We start from the raw sequence: 20317 nt of genomic DNA on the forward strand, positions 1-20317 counted from the left end.
AAACCATTGCAGAGAGGGAAAGAGAGGGGGAAGGAGGAGGGGGTAGAGTGCAGTAGGTGAGGAAGAGGAAAGCACAGACAAACTTCCGACTTTGTGTTAGTTTCCACCTTCCAACTATTCGGGATTATTTTGCGTGGAATCATCAACGAGGATCCATGAGGTGACCATTCTTAGATTTATACACAAGGATAGCACTTGTATGTATGTTTTTAGAGGCTATGGTGGTGGTGACCTTCAATGCCTCCTTTGATTACCGATAGCACTCTCGTCTCTGTCTCCTGGAGTTCCCCCAATCTTCATACCATATTCTTCTTCTGATTGCGGTACATACCATACCATATGGTAGGATAGCCTATCATAGGTACTACTAATGCTCTGTATTGTGCCCTCTGCTGTACTCGAGTATCTATATGATATTTATTGTATTTGAGAACCTCTAATCTTGAGTCTGCCTACCCGAGCTGAATACCGGTACACTCCCGTACCGGAAATCTTATAGTTTACCTATCATATCAGAGTATCATATTTGTACAGTATTGTTAAACTTTCCTAAAAAGGACCAGACCACTGTACCCCGTTACCCTGCTATTTCATCTCAAAAGAAAAAGGTGAATTGGTTGTTTGTGTATGATAGATATTATGCCGGTATGATATAGTTCGTAGCGTGGTTCTTCACAAACCATCTTACCGGTAGACTACTTGGAATATAGTACTGTTGGGTTACCAGGGTCCCTCAATGCTTCTTGCTTCTTGCTTGCTCCCTGTTACCTGCATTGTTTCTTGTATGATACTTATGCCTAGATCTACTCTCACCTGCGTTCACGAAAACGCATATCATGTTACCCGATGATGTGTTTGTTTCTCCTTTTTCTGATACCTTTCCCTTTCTTTTTCCTCGCTCCCTTCCCTCTCCCTCTCTCTCCACTAATTCACTCCTATTTGCTCCGCTCCACCCACCACTCCTTCCCGCAAACATCTTAACTTGGGACATTCACGCACGACAAGTGCGATTGTGATCTCTTACGATTGGGCTGGCTTTATGGCGCCGGGCATCTACCGGTGCGAATCACCAAAGCTAAGCTTGCCTTCCAAAATGCATGTGGGCGGGGGCCAAGTGAGCCGAACCGATTGGCTGGTACGGAGATTCTATTTCCTTACGCCCACCAGGGTCAGGGTCTAGAACACATTCATACGAGATGGGTTCCGAAAAATATGAACCCTTTTCCAACCAAAAACGCCATTGATTCTCCCTTCGAATGATACCGGTACTTCGGCTTCTGTCACCTCCGCTAGAGCGGAGTACCGTACGAGTAGAAACATTGGGAAGGATGGAGCAATTCTTTTTTTCTTTCCTTTTATTCCCATTTGGCTCTGATCACTCACATCGTTAGAGAAACTTGGCCCCGGAGGTCTGATCCACTTTTTTTTTTACCGAAATCTTCAAGACAAAGGTTGTGGGCCCCAGAACTCCTTACCCAGAAGGTGTTTGAATAGATAATAGCAGTTACTAACTCCTTTGACCCAGGGCCTCATTGGTTGTGTGGATAATATCGTCTGATTAAGGGCGAGTCTTAAAGCCGCTTCCCTTTTGGCCATTGAAAAATTTCAACCAAAAGGTGTGGTTTAACAGAGGGCCACAAAATGTTCTGTTCATCCCCTTCTCGCGGGCTTTGAGGGAGCTAAATGGGCCGTAGAAAAACCCCTCTTGAAGAGTAATAAGAAAAGAAAAAGAAAGGAAGAAAAAAAAAGTAAGAGAGACGCCCTACCCAAGCGCCCCTATCGGTAGGCTCTCGGGAAGTCGGCAGATATTGAAATATCATACCTTTTGAGAACCACGATCTAGGATCGCCTTTACGAGTGGAGACGAGACTCAGCCCCTTGACTGGAGGTGTTGTCTTCCCTTTCTCATTTGTTCAATCCCCCTCGACGCCTAAGCCCCGAGCCGCGGCTGCGTGTTTCTCGAGTAGAGAGTTAAAATTTCGTCGCGACCATACATCTTTTCCACCTTCGATTTCGCCGGCAGAAGAGGGGTCCATCATGGATTATCTGCGGCTATCGAAATACGGCTGTCAACGTTAACCAGGATTGCCTTTCAACCTAAATACGCGTCTCTTGGAGCATCCCATGTGCACCCCGCGAGTGAGAGGGATAAAGTTCCGTCAGGTTTTATGCCCCAGTTAGGTCATGATGATTGTTTTTTTTTCTTAACTTGCAGCGAGTTTCCTAAAAAGCAAAATACCTACCAGTAAATTAATTTTCCAGACCTGACCGGACAACGAAACCACAAGCCACTCGGACACCCTCCCACTCAGACAGACACTGATTGGTTGGTTGTTTATGAAGAAATCGCCCGCTGATCTCTTTAGTTGCAACCTTTTATCGAGATTACAATAAGAAACTTTCCTGTTCAAGTTTAGTTGTCCGAGTGGCTTGTGGTTTCCTTTGTGCCACGAAACGACAAACCGATCTACAAGTACCGGTCCAGAGACCTTGCAGTGGACGTTTCCAGACACCCTGGGCGCCAAGAGATAATGTGGGAGGGGGGGCTCAACGAACAATACCTATTTTGTTTGGTCCGTTCATTGACCCCTCATGTGGGATTTTACCTTGCGGCGGATGAGCCCAAATCTAGCTTTGTCACCCTTCATAAAGACTTCCAAACTATGATGGCATCATAATTGCCCTGATTTGCCAACGTTCCTATGCCGGCTTTGACCTCTAATACCTTGATTTTGATAGATCGGACACCCCCGGATCCCAAGTTTCGATGCCGGGGGGAATAATCCAAAGGGGTCTCTATTAAAAGTTCTATTGGATAGAAAGTGTACTCGAGTAGACTACGAGTAGAGGTGCTCTCGTGGTGGAGGGAACCCCTGTGAGGATGCCATGGGGCTTGGCATGGGTAAGATAAGATACCGGTATCCAAAAAGAGTCTGGATGGATGCACCGTGAGGTCTCTACCGTATTGCGCTTGCGGTACTGGTACCGATTCTCACCCAGAAAGGTGCCTGTATATTTGTGCCCAAGTGTGGTAGCCTACCCACATCAACCATTCGGGATATACCGAGCATTTCCATTCCCGGACCATTGCAGGGTTTTCGGGGTGGCAACTGGTTGGCAGCTGGCGGCTTGCGGGGGTTACCGGGGGTGACATAAATATCGTATGATGGTTACATACGACGACTTATCTGGTTGGGGGTACACGGTGCATGGGACAATCTATCTATATCATCCTGTGCTAGGATTCTTGGCATGTACGACTGAGACATGCAAGCCACAGGCCAGAACACGGGTACTGTGCGAAAGAATCATCAAATGAGCCACACACCAAGTCGGTGAAGGGAGGGCAAAGAACAGGGGGGGGAAAAACTAAGGAAAAAACAATAATAATAATTGAATGGCGGGGGTGGGTGATTGGTGGGATCTCTTTGATTTATCTTTCCTCGAGGTCTCGAGGGCCTCTTGCCAGCAGCATGTGCTCGGGTAGAGCTAGATTCTCAAATGTGGGGTGCCAGTCGTCTGGAATCAACCCTCACTAACTGTTAAACGGAGTCTAGCAACGAACGAGCCCCAGCAGCGACAAAGTTTTTTTGAGGGAGCCCCGTATAGAACTACTTAGATTCGACTCCTCTTGATTTCTGTAGGCTCCGTTTTCTCGATAAAATGGGCATCATACTAGCGGAGAACGGTAAGAGGGGCATTTTGGAGAGGGTGAATACACATCACCGCATGTGTTACGATAGATGCTTGATACCGCTGCTAGGTCAATTATAAAGTGTTTGGACGCCCGAACATTATTGATACTTTGCTTGGCGCCGGGCCTCCGAATACTTTATAAATGGCCAAGCAAGCGAAAAAAATACGAGCAGGATGGTCGGTTTTTGGTGTCCAGCACCTAGGAGAGGCTGTCGTGCGAAGAGCCCAGAGCCTATATCATGCGGGGTCAAGTTTGGCTTGGTGATTAGGTCGAAAGGGTTGCGAAGGTTCAGAGCAATTGACAACAACAGACCTCGATATCATACCGGTGCCCGGAATAGTACCTTATTGTATTTGTACTGTGATAACTCGGAAGACTGGTCGGATTAGATTGGCATTGGTCTCCTGGCTTGACAATGACAGGGCAACTCTGGGTTTGCGTTTGAACGCCAGCGCTCCCGTACTGGACGTATGTCCTACACGTTATGGCGCTTGGTGCGAGAGGCTTGTGGCAATTATATACGGTAGCTGAATAAAGGTTCATCGACGATACTATGGACTACCAGCACTGGGTGCTAGCGTAACTGATCAGCAGAGGTAATTTACCAATTGCTGTTTAGGACATCAGGACAGGCGGTTGAAGTGGGGAAAATTCAACCGGTATAAATCGAGGCTGGGTAAGCAAATATTTTTGCGGAATAGCAGGATGACTGCTGATGGCTAGCTCCGGCCAAGGATAGAAACGGTTTATTATGTGTGCTTGGATTTTGGAATATTGGTGCCCTTCAACTTTTTTGAGTACTAGTTCTGCTTGCAGCTTGCATAACGTTGTTCACCTCCACGAGGGAGGTATCATTTTGTTTGGATCAAAGGCCTTCTGAGAGTCGTGCTCAGTCAGTCTCCGTTGTTTATTAGCGGCTCGTGCGGTATCTGGATTCATGGGAATAAAATCTCCCGAATACATGGGATTATCAAGGGTGCCATATCTGTCAGCGATGCTTTGAATGATCCACCCTGCCTTCTAGGTTGTGTCTGGAGCTTTCAGGGGTTATTTTCCCCAGAGTTGTTTGCTTGGATACTGCTGGATATTTTTGTATATAGTTTTATGACATATTTTTGGGCTCTCATCAGGATGCTATCCGTCTACCTCATACTGAACTCTTCTTTTCCAATTTACCAACTAGGAATCGGGACTCAAGGTGCAGTCCTGGGGCAAGTTTGGCGATATTGATTGGACCTCAGGGCGATTCTCGAGGCATCACAATACGTACACCATGCGCACTGCTTGCCTGAAAGGAAAAGGCATGAAACCCAAAGCGGGGTCTCCCAAGTCTCCCGCGAAGCATAAGTGCCCAGTTGGTGAAAGGCTGAGGACTGAGGAAGCTATAAGCAGCTCGAGGTGGTGCCAATCGGAAACCCCGATGCATTTTTTCTCCCTCACCAATATGTGGATAATTGTTAGTTTGCCCCGAATAAGACGTGGCAGCAATGAGGTCACTTATCTTGGTTATCTTTGCCTTGCCGCAACCCTGCGCATGGATCTGGCGATTCCTACATTCTCGGTCTGTTATGTGATCCTCCTACCCTTTCTCCCTCCGTGTGAAAGGGGCCATTTAGCATGAGACTGATTTATTCCTGTATGTACTTGTAGTAGCTCTTTAAGGCCCTTGCTGTTTCCCTTTCGAGTAAGGTGAGTGGAGGACTCGGAGGAGTGGAAGGTTAACTCACGTAGGTATAAATGAGAATGGCAAGATAATTCGTTAGAGCTGTCCTATGCACGCCCATAGAAGCGTAGTGCCTGGGTAACGAGATACAGAATCATACAACACTCTGTAAGGCGAAGTGCATTCGAAAATATTCACATGAAATTGAAATATGCGAAGGGGACTCAAGCTGCAAAAACCGTTGGGCTTTGAATAAAAAACAGCACAGCTGAAGTGTCATTATAGCGATGATGTATCACAAATTCCTGCTCTTTCTCCGCTTATCATAACACCTCTCTTCCTATGGCCATAGATCCGAACACAAGAGAAGGGGAAAAAAGGAAGTGTCACCCGTTTTGTCTCTGCATGGCCCCGGTTTTTCTATCTTTTTCCCACCGTCTTACACAACCATAATTAGGCAATCTCCCTCGTCCTCTTCTCTAGTCTCCGGTGGGGGCGAGGAGGCGGTTCAGATACTGGTGTCATATTCTCCTCTCACCTCGTTATTCTTCACTTTCCCTTCCTCCTCCCCCCTCCGGCTTGGATTGTGATATCGACGCATGATCCTCATTATTTGGGCAGCCCCAATCACACCACGCCAAGGATGGTTTGTTAGATTGCGGATCGAGAATTGCCGAGGATGACTCGCTTTATGACCGACCAAGTGGTTTTGTATCTATCTACCAATAGTATTCGATGAAGGACAGCTCCCGCTTTCTTTCTTTTTTCCTTCTTGCCTTCACCCCCCCCCCCCCTACCCCAGCGTTTGTACGACGACTTTATTTTTCCTTTTCTTTTTTGCTTCTGATACGGCCTATTGATGTGCGGCTTAAATGGTTGGTATCGGGATGAGGATTCGCATTAATTTGTCTTGCCAGTATTTTTCGTGGCGTGGGTATGGGACTCGCGAAAGCTCTACAAGAAGGCATAATAACCAGAGAAGGGAGGAGAGGGGGAGAAAGAGTGGGCAAGAAGAAAAAAATAGCGTTCAGGATTTCAGGACAGGTGTGCTATACCCGGCTGAAGTGAGCCTTAGCTGAGCACTGGCTATTAGTACCGGGAGAAAATAAGATGTGTGCAAGCCACTTATAAAACCTCACATGCAGTCGAGTACCCAAGTAGTCTGGAGCCCGGGGAATCCTCGAGTCTGCACCCAAGAGAGAAAAAGAAGTTTTGGGGGGTTCAAGAAAGCTTTGCCGCACGCACGGGTCACTTCCATATTGTTCTCCACTTCTGAAGGCGGAGGGTGAGTGGGCGCATATGGCATTTTTCTTACTACGGGTGAAGATATGTAGCACCCGGAGGACACATCGGGAGTCGTTAAGGTGCACTTTTTGCCCCAACATGGTCGCTCGCTCGACTGTGTTCGCCCTATCTGGCCTGGGGCGGGAGTTGCTACGCCGTGTTCGCTCGCCGGTGCCGTGTTCCTCACCGTTTGGTGGACGTTGTCAGTGGGTCGAAAATCTCGAGTGATTATCTGTGACCCGATAAATAGTTGGTTGATTTTAGCAGATTGCAGTTAGGTGGTGTTAATCTTTAATATTTCTTTTGGGAGCGAGTGGGGTGACAATAGATGCAGCTAACTGGCCAGAATATCCGTAGAGGAGTACAGGAGAATGTATTCAATTGATCGGCGAAGGGTCGAGCGGGGTGTGAAAATGTGATATCACTGATCTCTTACATTGGCCGCCGTGAGAGGTTGGGGAGAGGAGCTGCGAGCATTGGAGCAATGTTTGGGGAATCGGTTGACTAGGGGGGGCCGAAGTTTTCAAAACACCATCGGCATGCGGTTGCGCCCGTACTCCGCAACCATGAAATCAATCTCCAACCTGGTGATAGAGGCAGCGAGTGCCCCAGCTCGAGAAGAGGGGCGTGAAAAAGTACTTGGTGAGTTGGTCGCTGTGCTGGGGACTCCAAACCTCCCCTGCCCTGAGGATGTGAGTAGCTTTGTATGCCCACATTGTTTCATCCAGTAACACAGCACGATACCGTCGAGTCGGGACTTGGCTCCCCTAAAAACCAATTTATTCGTTGTCGCAGTGACCCTTGAAGGGGGAAGTTTCGAATATCCCCTTCCTGCTTCACGCATGCAAGGAGGGTACTGATTCTTCCGAGAGACCCAAGGCCTATCGTAAGTGTGAAGCTCCATCCGAGTGTGCGATGCCACACTCCTGGCTCCTGAAGGTTTTGCAAGTCGGGCAAAGGATGACCTAGTGGGATACGTGGCCGGGCGTTTTACGCTTGGACTCTGTTCAAGTGAGTTTGGTGCACATACTGAACAGAGCATTCATATCTATTCTAACGCTAGGAGGAGTCGACTTCACCATATCGCAATCATAGACTGTCACTCTGTTTTCTGGCTGGGCTCATATCGAATTTTTTTTTTTTTTAGGAATTATCTTAGTAATAATCTTGCTTGGAAGTCATCGAGGACTTCCTCGGGGGTATCGAATCGTCTTTATCTTTACTGACCCCATGGGTTTCTTGGGCTCATTGGACCCCCCGGGCCGATCGTGTGTGTTCTTTTTTTTTTTGTGTGAGTGTCACGTTGGCTGGAATTGGTTCAACAGGGTCCAAAATTTCGCCTAGCTCCACGCCCTTTTTCGAGGGAATTGGGCTTGGGCTTTTATTTATTACTTGTGAGCTGGCGAGTTATTCAAGTCTATGGGGGGTCAGGTTAAGAACTAATGATGCTAAATTCTGGGATCCTGGGGGAAGGTAATGAGGAGCGAGGCCCAATGTGCCCATACACTTGAAAGAAGTAGGAGCACGTGGGGGGCGGAGGAATTTTTCGGAGCGCTTGGGAGAGAGTCTTCCTGGGGATGCGAAATCCTTTGGAAGACAGAGGAGCAATGCCAGAAAGGTCACTCTAATACAGGTTCTCTAAAACCTAGGCTTTGTCGGGTGGCATGGTCACATATGTGTACGATGCTGGCCAAAAAACCCGTCCCCTAAAGTAATTTACTGGAAGGGCCATCCATAATCCTGTGTCCCTCGGACACCATTAGAGTTAGACGAGTTCACTAGTTACCCAATAGCTATTCTATCTCCCTTGCTATTGTTCACTACCGGGCTTTTTCCATAAGATCCCTTTGCTTGTTATATCATACCCCCTCCCGTTTCCCCGTGATCTACCTTTCCTCAAACTTGCAGACACTATTGAATATACAAGTGTAGTCTTCTATTGTTTGTAAACCTTTTCTTCCCCTGTCTCTTGCATAACTTACTATTGCTCTCCAACATCATCCCTTTATTGGGTGGCGGCCGTTTCGTTGATTGAGGGCGGTTCCGGTTGGTTCTTGATTAATTTAGTGGCTATGTCATAAGTGGAGCATAGTCTCTTTTATTATTATATTCTGATACCCTTTAGGTTTGGAGGCGTTATACTGGTGTGGGGGGAAACAGGTTTCCTCTGATGATGGATGAGGTCATCGCTGTTCTCTTTGCATGTTCGGGCATATTAGGCCTTTTCACGTTAATTTCTCTAAAGAGCTACCGAAGCCGTTCTGGTTGGGAATGCTATGTATGTCTCTCTCTCCTTGAGAAAATTTGAGCTTAATTTACTTGTTACGACGGTGACCAAAAAATTATATGTCGAGTGATATGATATGAGAATTATCACCCTTGGCTCGCAAAGGAGATCCCTAGAGTAATGTCGTGGATCTGTGATACATGTTATTTGTTTCCCGTGTATGTACGAGTGCCGCCGATAGATATATAGGTCATGTGATAAGCTGGTGTAGAGCGGCAGGTTGCAACGAGCAAGAAACTAAACACCATATATTTAAAACTCAAGATACTTAAAGAAGAACAAGTAGGTCATAAACCAGGAGCTAACAAGAAATTGTGAAATAAAAAGAAAGAGAGAGTTATTGAAAAGTATCAATAGAAATAAAATCAGCCACGAAAATTATTATCCCCCTTATTCTTAATAACAAGTTGCAACTTATTTTGAAAATCTAAACAGTGACGATTAATGAAATCAATTGGTATCTTCTCCCATTCTAATACCAAAGCTGCTTTTACCTGATTTTTTGTAGCATGACTTTGACCTTTGAACTTGTACTCTTCCAGTGAGTCTTTCAAATAGTTCCAAAGTGATTCTATTTTATTCAAATCGGGTGACTGGGCTGGCCAGTCAACAGATTGTATACCTCCTCTTTCCCGCTCCTCCTCACCTAATTCTCGTGCAGTAGTGTGGGCTGGAGCATTATCTTCAACAGCCCACATTTCTCTTCCAGTCTCTTATTCTATTCGTTAGAGAAATGAATAGTAGAGCGGTCATAGGATATGCTCTCTATATAGTACCCAATCGATACTGCCCTTACTTCTATCTCCTCACTCTTTTATTTGTTCCTTAAATTCCCATTCTTCGCGACGCTTGTTTCGAGGATACCCAGATGGAAGTGGATCAGTTTGATCCAATTGCTGTATATTAGTATTTAAATCTTGTAAGATTTTAAACTCTTCTGTTCCCTCAATTCATGCCATAGCCTGTTTTTGATCCTGCTTTTGTCTTTTCACCCTATTTTCAATCTCCAAAATATCATTAAAGTATTTCTTCTCTTCCTTAGATTCCTTCTCCCATACAAAACAAGGACCCCAATACTCGTAGGCCATGCAGCCCCAAAACATGATTTATACACCGGCCGATTTGAACTGATGCCTTCCGTAATCGAGTGGATTAGATCCACGAGGACGGAAAATATTTGGGGGTCTACGGGGGTGCCCTATCTCAATCCATGTTTCATCGGAATATGTAAAGCATCTAGAATAATGTTAACTTAATTTATTATTTTCTAATATACTACATAGATATTATACTCGTAAGATTAAGTTGAAGCTGAACACTAAAAGTAGTAACTCTTGTACAAGTGTCTGGCTTCAACTTATCGATATGAGTACTTTATTGTAATAGAAAATAAATTAAAAAAAACAAAAATAAACAAAAATAAACAAAAATAAATAAAAGTATTGAACTACCTTGGATCCATTCGAGTTGCCCAAAAAGTAAAGTTCATATGAGCTTCTTTATGATACATATTGAGAGGTGGTTTTGGTTGACTGGGAGGAAACTGATAGATGTTATGATGGTTGTGCATCACGCACTCGATAGTAGACCTTGCAGCCTTGATTCCCAATTCCTTTGCCAACTGTGGAAAGGTTTTGATATAACTATCAAGACCGCTCTGGGAGGCTCTCTTGAGAGCAAGGGATTGTTCTGAGTCTTCAGGTATCAACTCAGTGTGTCCGGGGCGGTTTAGGCTTCTCAAAACCGCGTACAAATCATGAAAATCGCTTGGATCGCTTGCACGATCCTGTTTGATTAATCAGATCAGTATAATTATAATTATTATCATAAATCAAAATTCTAATCAAGAGTTAATATTATCGTTGCCTTTGAACAGATTTGTCGAGCAGACTCTGGACGAACCTGCAGACAACTGGATATTTCATTCCATGTCTTGTCGGTACAGAGGTGTAGAGTCAGAATTGCATAACACATTCCTAGTGAGATCTCGCTTGATCCACAGGTACAGCCCATGATTTCTTATAAAGAGTCAAATGAGATAGGTTGTTGGAATATTCTGGTCACTAAACGGGAAGGTGATATGGAAAAGAGATTTCAACTTGGCGATAGTAGGAGCTGCTCTCCCGATGAAGTCATCAAGTTCATGATCCCAATGGTTGCTAACATGCCGCTCTACACCAGCTTATCACATGACCTATCTATCTATCGGCGGCACTCGTAGTAAATGGAACTTATCTGCACTCTTACTATAATCTCACAGCTCGATACCGGGGTGTTGGGTATATCTACCAACTAAGAATCTTTCGGCTTCTCGAAGCCCCCCCTTTTCGCACGATCCAGGGTCACGGATTATCACTGGAGGGGTGGTGGATGGTATCGATAAGGGGGGGGGGGTTCTTGGTATATTTAAATGTTGATTGAGAAGCAGTGAAAACCTATTTACGGTATGTTTGGGTATTATATTTAACACCGGCTTGGTTTTTCTAAGGGTAGAGATTGGAATATCATTCTCAACTCCGACCCCGATGCGGTGGGGCTAGTATGTTCCTAGCATCCCTAATTCCTGGGTGGCTTTTTTCGCTACTTTGTTTTGAGTTAGTCCTCGGATAGTGCTAATTAGTACAAGATTCGTGGGGGCAATGGGTTCATAGATCTGGGCATTTATGATAGCTGCGTACGGTTTCTGTTCTGTTTACCGGTAGCTCTGACGGTGTTCGGGTTCCCTGATCGGATGTTTTCACTCTTAGGTATCATACTCGAGCGCAAGAGAAATGTGCTATGATAGATCGTTGAAATCCCCCCCTCTGGGATAGGGGTGGGGAGATTACCAAACTTAGCCCTTAGATGAGGCGAGAAAAAAAATTCAACGTCCTACTACGAGAGGCAATTGCAAAGTCCTAGCGCATTTCTCTTGTATCCGAGTGCTTACGGGTACTTGTGGGGCTTGTATTCGGTATCCCCCAGCCACTTTCTTATCATCCCTCTCACCTCATAATCCATAGACTGCAGTATACTTGCCGGGCTGCGGTCATCTTCGCTCCCCTTTCCGTTCCGGATTCTTGTTAAGTTCTTTGGCCGACGCTGGTTAAATTGAGCTTATATCGCGTATTAGGGACTCTAATAAACATTGACTTTTCTTTTGTGGGGAGTGCTGAAGGTCGAGTGTCTTCCCGATACGGCGACCAGTTATTAGGCTTTGTAAACGATTCTCAAGCTAGGGCAATGTGAGTTGCGTTTGGTATGATGATTCGAAGTTTGGGAGCTAGATCCTTTGCTCATTACCCGCAAACTCCATCTGGAATCTGGAATCTGGCTATATCTGGGCAATAGCACAAACTACAGGGCAAGGAACCCGTTAACAGGAGCACACAGGGATACGTTTCGCTAGTCAACATCAAATAGGTATTCTATAATCTCCTGTCGAACCTTGTATCTTCCGCGTTGCTTACTACACTTTTGTGTCGGATGGGAGAACAGGGAGGATATATATCTATGTCCACGATATATACGGTTTCGGTCACTTGCCTTCCGGGCTAGCTAGCGGTAGTTTAAATCTCAGGCGCTATGCATCTGGCCCTAATTCTCGGGACGCCATCAGGTGCCCGGTGCGTATCATAGACCATAGATTTGGTCTCATATCGGGACGTATTACACCATCAGCGGGATGCACGGCACCCGTGGACTGGGTTCTCCTCTCTGCGCGAGTCCCGTTTGGGGTTGTTTAAAGGAAGTTTTAGCTCGGAACGGTCCAGGGGCTCCCCTACTCTGGAAATGTCTAACAAGGGTGGTTCTGTGTTCTCAAGAATCTCAGGGAACTCTGGTCCTAAGGGGAGAGGAGGTGGAAATAAATCCGTCTGGCCCAACTCTCCTGGCTCTGCCCCTGAGGGAATGGCGCTTCTGTCTTGGCCAACTTAGAATTTTCCTTTCAGGAACCAAATTAGGAGTCTGGGGATGCTCAATTTCCGTCTGCTGCTGAATATATTTTTTCCACGTCTTCATTTTCCTTCAAGTGAAGTAACGGGTAGTCTAGTGCTTGTACTCGAGTGGAGGGGGGGCTACGGATAGTAGGTATAGTGGGGTCGAGTACAGTACGAGTACAGTACAATGTTATGAACAGATGAAAAACATATCGTATAGTAGTTGTAACAGCCTCGGCTCCAGCTTCTTGTGACGCAAGCGGCTCATCAGGGGTTTCGGTTGATGCCGAGATCCGGCTGATTCTAACTTCCTGTTCGGGTCATCAGAGAAAAAAAGATTGTTAAGATGACCCTTTCCCCCTTCGCTTTTTTCTTTTGATATGATGGCTTTCTTGCCCGGGGAGAATCTGCTTCACGCAAGCTCCATAAAAGTTTTCATAATTCTTGAGACGAACCCTGCCGGGATGGATTTAGATTGACGCAACTGAGCGATCATTACCCTACGGTGCAACTCGATTTCATCTGAGAGCTCCTATTTAGATATATACTGTATTTTTAGCGGTTATGCTTCCGGACATTGATATTTGGGGTTTTTGGTTTTCAATGCAAGTGGCTATCTTAGTGAGTGGTCGTGATGCGGTATAGTGCTGTTTTCTGCTCTAGAATATTTGTTTTTTTTTTGCTAATATACGGGGATATCCACATTAGTTCCAGTAGAGAACGATGGCGAATTTTCTATCGGAATCCTTTCAGTACTCCACAGCCTCTAAGGGCCTAGTGGGGCTGTACCGGTACTGGGTAGTACTCACGCGAGTACTTGTGGACCGTGAACTAATATTGCCATGTCCTATTTTGGCGGGGGAACCCTCCAATTCTGGAAGGAGCGAAAGCGCGTGGATGCTCCCTTCTCCACTCTTTCTGACAAGGGCTCAAGGGCTCGTGTCAATATTGTAATATAATCTGCCCCATCGGGTATACCGATATATTAACCTCTTTCTGGTTATAAGCTTTCCCTAGCTTTACTATTCGCTAAGGAAAGCGGGAGATGTTCCGACCCTTCAGTACTCGAGTACTATATCTAGTACCAATCTCGGAATTACGGCAGGATGGCATCATTTGACCTTTGTGCTTTGCATAACTCCTCATCGTAAGTTTGTGCTCGTCAATTTCTGCTCTCAATCTCCTCGTTTCATTGGTTACTTTTTTGGAGAGAAATTGGGTTTCGAGTGAGGTAAAAGCTAACATATATTGGGGAACGAACGAACGGGTGAGCAACCATGTGGAGCCCAAGCGACGTTGCCCTCGATATTGGAAAGGCGGAAAGACAGGCCTCCCGCCAATTACATCGTGGAGATAACTCTCGCCCACATTCTTCAGACATATCCTCCTCTTCGGATGGCAGTTCAATATTGAGTCGGCAGGGCACACAACGAGAGACGGACAGTCAGCCGACTGAGGTTGAACGGGAAAGGACACGCTTGTCTGACCACAGCAACACTCTTGGACGTGCTCTTGTAGGGTTCACTTCAAGGGGCGAGCTCCCCCCCTTTGGGGGCGGAAGGGAATATCCTCCTCCACTGCCTCATCGGGATCGGTATCTGGTGGATTTTGCTGGTCATGATGATCCTGTGCATGGCCAAAATTGGCCCTTAAAAAAGAAGTGTGTGTTGCGATGAGCTAGAATTCGCAGGGATTTCCATTGATTGGGTTTAGGTTGATAACTGCTACTGTTCTAGGATATACTACGCTGGTGTCGGCGTGGGGGAGTAGTGTATTTTCTTCTGCTACAGCAGAGGTTGCGGGTAAGTGCCAATGGCACACCCTTGACATAGTTATCGCTGCCAAACGCAGCACGGGTGTTGACTTCAACCCTAGTATTTTTCGGAATAAGTGGCGAAGTAGCCATCTTGGGGCTCTCATTTTATGTGCTTGGATTCGCAAGTGGGCCTCTGATATGGGCACCCTACTCCGAGCTCAAGGGCCGGCGGCCCCCCCTGTTACTCGGGATTTTTGGATTTTCGATTTTTCAAATTGCCGTCGCTGTAGCCAAGGATGCCCAGACAGTTCTGATATGTCGATTTTGGGGTGGATTTTTTGCCTCCTCTCCATTGGCGGTTGTCGGGGCTGTGTTCGCGGACATCTTCAGTCAGGAGACTAGGGGAACCGCAATCGCTGTTTTTTCTATGGCGGTATTCTCAGGACCGCTTTACGCTCCTATCGCGGGTGGGTTCATCGCAGAGAGTTACTTGGGCGTGAGTGTCCGGCAGGCATCATTCACACTGATTATATGTCTTGTTACTAACCAAGGGATAAATTGATAGTGGAGATGGACGGAATACATCACAGCAATCATGGGTTTCTTCGCACTCTTCTTGTGCTTGTTCTTTTTGGAGGAGACATACCCGCCAGTGATCCTAGTAGCGAAAGCCACCGAACTTCGCCGCCTGACAAAGAATTGGGGAATCCACGCGAGGCAGGAAGAGATCGAAATCAATTTCAAGGAATTGGTTGAAAAGAACTTTGCGCGTCCGCTCAAACTTCTCTTTACTGAGCCCATCATATTCCTGCTCAGCTTGTACACTGCTTTTGTCTAGTAACTATTGCGGTATTTTTCCGAAAGGCGATTATTTACTAATATATGCCCCGCAGCGGTATCCTTTACATCTTTTTGACAGCCTACCCAATCGTTTTCGGCGAGATCCGTGGTTACGGACTTGGGGTGTCCGCACTACCGTATCTTGGAATGGTCGTCGGGATGTTCTTGGGGGGACTTTTAGTAATATCTTTCCAGCCGTGGACAAACAAGCGGATGAGGGCGAATAACAATGTACCAATTCCCGAAGATCGCTTGGTCCCAGCCATAATCGGGAGCTTTCTCTTCCCCATCGGAATTTTCTGGCTTTCCTGGACGTGAGATTTCCCGCATTTATATGCCCCGTATGGATTTTCTACTTTACGCTGACAAGCATTTCCAGAGGAAACTACCCCGGTATCCACTGGGCGGTTCCCACCCTCGCCGGTATCCCACTGGGCATTGGCCTGATAACAATCTTCCTGCAATCCATAAACTACCTTATCGATGCATACCTGATGTTGTAAGCGCATCTTATCTTATCCTATCCTATACCCGCCCATCCGATTCCCATAGTAATAAGTACTCTTCTAGCGCTGCTTCCGCGATCGCCGCAAATACGTTCCTCCGCTCCTCGTTCGCCGCCGGGTTCCCTCTTTTTGGTCGCCAAATGTTCCACAACCTCGGAGTCAACTGGGCTGGCTCGCTGCTAGGATTTATAGCCGTCGTTATGATACCTATTCCTATCGGATTCTTCCTTTTTGGAGCGAGGATCAGGAAGAGGTCGAAGTGGGCACCGACCGAACTTTGAGTGAGTGCGGGCGGGTGTCAGTAGCATGAGACCTAGGTTACCTACCTGGTGAGGTGGTTGAATCGGGTGATTGGTTCTTCCTCTCGAATGCGGGGTCCATCGATCACTTCTGGAGGCGGTGTAATGGGTTAATTGCACATTTTTGGAAAGGTTTATTCATATGGCGTGGCTCCGAGGGATAGAGAATTTAGATGTCGGTATATGCAATTGTAATTTTCATTTAGAGTGCTGGATTTTCCTCACCAATATGTCTCTTGTAAGTTATTCTTGTTTAAATTGCGATCCAAATTCATCGCGGGTTGAGAAATCAAGTTCGGGGGGATAAGCATAACTTATCACTCGAAAATACTTAGTTTTTTTTCTTTTTCCCCTTAATGAGGTACTACGAGCGGGGATGTCTGGATTGTTTTCTTTTATGACATTGTGTTACCCTCGATTGGGGACTTTCAGTTGTTGAGTCGGGGAAGGATCCAATGATGTGAACCCCCTGCTATAACGTCTTGAGCAGAAAATGGGGGAACGAAATCTCAACAAATCAACTAAAAGTGGGGGGGGATAAATCACTTTGGGAAGTAGAAAAAAGGTTCCAAAAAATCCCACCCCCTCAAAGAACAAAACCGGCAAGCCTGGTGCGGGGGTCGAACCCGCGACATTGAGGTTAAAAGCCACACGCTCTACCACTGAGCTAACCAGGCGGATAGCCTCACTATCAACCTTTGGTTTCATGTTAAATTGTGTTTCCAATCTCACCATAAATGTATTCCGCAACCCCGCCACCCATCTTAGAAGCATCACCCCCCCCCGCCAAACACAGCATCTGTAGGCCTCTTGGTATATCTTCTCCAACCACCAACTCACTCTGACCAATTCTAAATACCATACCCTCAAAAGCGCGTAGAACACTCCTGGTAGTCCAGCCAGCATCCGGTAATGTGAGGGGCCAAACGAGGATAATGAATTATGTTAGAACCAATCCCACAATCGCCTCCGCCTTGGAAGCTCCCCCCATACCCCTCCTCAGCCAGACGGACCGCATCCTCACTTCCGAGCACTACATTAGTGGCGCGCGGGTGGACCAGAGGGGATGAAAGTTGGTGGAACAAAGTCGCCGCTGGTGCCGCCGAACCCTCCCTACTCCATCCAACAGCCCCACCCCTTATGCTATCCTGGTGATAGAAAACCTCATTCCTAGGTAGGTGTGGGGCCCTGAGTTAGATTCTGCATCTCGTAGTAGGGTAGATTTCGCCCTCCAGCCTTATTTGGGAAGATTAAGGTCTTCAATCTCTATTCTCCAATGATAGGACAGGATTTGTTGCTCTCCGTGACCCACACACGATATGGGATCGTTCAATTGTGAGGGAGGATGGAACTCCTGGACCTCTGATGATTGCGCGGGGATTAGCTGGTTCCTGGCATCTCCCCCCCCCTCCCGCGCCAGCTGGGTATTTCACATAATATCACCATCGGAACGAATACTTGTCTTGCTGAGAGATGGATATGAGTCCTTGATCCTAAGGTTAAATATTATGTTGTTGGGCATTGGCTTCATTATTGGTGCAGATGCATCTTCGAGAGAAGGGGGGGGGGTTACAGACACCGATTACTGGTATCGGCGATAACAAAACTCCTTTGCCTGGATGGGCCGCAGCCGGAATGTTACTGATGAAAAAAGGCAGGCTTGGTGGTATGGAAGAGACTAGAGTGGGAGAGGGCTACGGATTGCAGCTGTGTGGTTGAAGGCCGTTAGGCGCCCCTGCGTTGATGAGTGCGTAAAAGAAAAATACTGCGATAAGGTAATACTCGTGACTTATGAGAATCGTGTTCGGGATATTGCGCCTGAATTTCAAGTCCAGTCACAAGCTCAATGCTGAATGCTCTGTAGTTCCTCATGCGGAATCACTCGCGGATGGTGGATGGCTGGTCGAAAGGAAACAGAACAGGTGTGCGGGGGGTTGGATATTGGCGTGGTTTAGCGACAAGTTCCCTGGCCCGTTTGAAGTACCTGTATTTAACAATTCGGAGTTGGCGGGTGAACTAGCCACGGAGAGGAGGCTCGAATAAGACTATTGGCTTGTTCCATGCAAAATAATTGAATCCTCACCGGTTTCAAGATATGTCCGCCAAACGGTACCATGTTGATACTGGTCTTTCGCGGGTGAAATAACCTGCCATCGCAATAGCTCTTTGGACTTCATCACAGGACACAGCGTAGGGGCATCATAGTATCATCCACCGATGCATTTAAAAGCGATACCGGTGCTACAATTACAAGACCCACATCCCCCCACGACTCCTAACATTCCGAAACACCAGCCCGCTTACTTGGCTCCCATCTGCTCCAACTTCTCCTGAGCGCGCTCCTTCGCCTCCTCGGAAACATTGGGATTGTGCAGGGTACTAGCATCATCAGCTGACCGGCCATCCGGCCTTCAAAAATGACGAATGGGTAAGCTTACGCCTTGTAACCACCAGCAACGTTTCCAGGATTCTTTCCCTCGATGTTCACATCTACGCCACTGGGGCCGCTGGTATAGCTTGTGGTCTCAAAGCCGAGCTCCTCGAGAACCTCTCTGGAGTGTTGCTTGGCCTCTGGGGAGGTGTCTAGAATGACAATTAGCGATCAGCGCACTGCGAAAAGTGGAAGGGATGGGAGTAGGTGGTACTGGGATTGTGGAGATTGGCCTTGTGTCCACCGATGACATTGCCCAAGTTCTTCTGATCGCTGGCGGAGTCCATTTCGAAGTCTGATGTGGTAGATTGGCTGTTTTTCGTTCTGTAAAGAGGTAAATGGTAGAAGTTGAAATCTCACTCACCATCAAATCGGTTCTTCCTAAACAACGAAAGAACTCCTGGTTTATATAGACAAATCTAGTTGTGTCCCCGCGCCAACTATTGGCTCCCTTTTTGGAACAGCTAAGTTACTGCCGGTACTTGTAAATTTATTATGCAGGCCCATCTCAAGCAGACAGGTGCCCATTCTTGGCTCGGACGTTCGAGCACACACCTCACCGAAAGGCTCCGAACTAGACGTCATCCCAAGGACACAGTAACTTGGCAGAAAATCGCATTAAGGATTGGAAGTAAAGAATCCCGATTCAGTTGTCCTCACTCACTCCCCTTGCTCTTGGGATGGCAAAAGACTGACGTCTCCCATGACGTCCCCCACCAATCCACGCTCCACTCCACTCCACTCTCCGGCGGAGGGGGTGGGGGTGTTGCTTGCTTGGAATTGCTTCTCACTCAAGCTTTGGAAGCACATCCCCACCGCAGCCGGCGAGGGAGATCATGTTTCGACGCGACGATAAACATGATTCGCGGAAAGCCCAGTGAATTAGGGCGCGTAGGGGGGGGGGTATTTCGGGGTAACTATTCAATACAAACGGACAAAGAGCTGCGGTGTATTGTTATAATAATACCGGTACTGTATACTGCGGAAGAACGCGTTCCTTACAACACGTACCAGAGTCGTTGCCATCATGGTGACATCTTCCCTACCGCGATTTCGGGGGAGGGGGCCAATGATCTTATCCCTTTGTCGGGGCCGGTCACTACTCGGGTGGGCCTTCGTTTTCTGGCTCTGCCGACGCTAGGGATACGACACTCGTATCGGGGTGATGCCAATAACGACCCCGGGAAATGTTTTGCTCTCTCTGGTAGAGGGGATGGCGATTTCTAGCTCGATTGAGTAGTGGGTAACTTGGTGGGGTTGGGAAGGAAAGAAAAACCTTACTACTGAGAGTTGCATTTATTTCCCGATGCGGATTCTTGTGGGCGTGAGCCTCTTTAATAGACTACCGATAGCAGTAGGATAACCTTGTACTCGGGTACGGTACCATCGTACCTCCCCGTAATCCCGCTACCGGCATTGGAATCGGGATTGACAAGGACTTAGCCCAAAGGGAGCATATGTTCAAGACAACTTCATCTCACGATCATGAGAAATTCGGATATCCGGTCCGATTGGTAGGTGCATTCTACCCCACCCCAATTGTAAAAACTTTAGGCATCTGCAGTATCTACCGGTATTTCACCAGGGTACCGGTAGCGATGGCTGGTCGATTGTAATTGCTACCGGTACGGTACATA

At 47.0% G+C, this 20317-nt stretch overlaps 2 protein-coding genes; one reads left to right on the forward strand and one right to left on the reverse strand.

Annotated features, from left to right (window-relative positions):
• Positions 1-14125: 14125 nt before the first annotated feature.
• Positions 14126-16582, forward strand: GSTUM_00008131001 (uncharacterized protein; the record flags this gene model as incomplete). XM_002839858.2 has 7 exons in its annotated part: positions 14126-14508; positions 14562-14650; positions 14724-15100; positions 15170-15441; positions 15498-15758; positions 15824-15943; positions 16015-16582. 7 exons carry the CDS (start codon positions 14126-14128, stop codon positions 16229-16231), a joined length of 1719 nt encoding a protein of 572 aa, XP_002839904.1. The 3' UTR covers positions 16232-16582.
• Positions 16583-18549: 1967 nt separating this feature from the next.
• On the reverse strand, positions 18550-18967 carry GSTUM_00008132001 (uncharacterized protein; the record flags this gene model as incomplete). The annotated part of the gene is made up of 3 exons (XM_002839859.1): positions 18550-18628; positions 18688-18832; positions 18895-18967. 3 exons carry the CDS (start codon positions 18965-18967, stop codon positions 18550-18552), a joined length of 297 nt encoding a protein of 98 aa, XP_002839905.1.
• Between the last annotated feature and the right edge of the window lie 1350 nt (positions 18968-20317).

This window comes from Tuber melanosporum, assembly GCF_000151645.1.
Source record: "Tuber melanosporum whole genome shotgun sequence assembly, scaffold_42, strain Mel28".
In the NCBI taxonomy this organism is placed as follows: Eukaryota; Fungi; Ascomycota; class Pezizomycetes; order Pezizales; family Tuberaceae; genus Tuber; species Tuber melanosporum.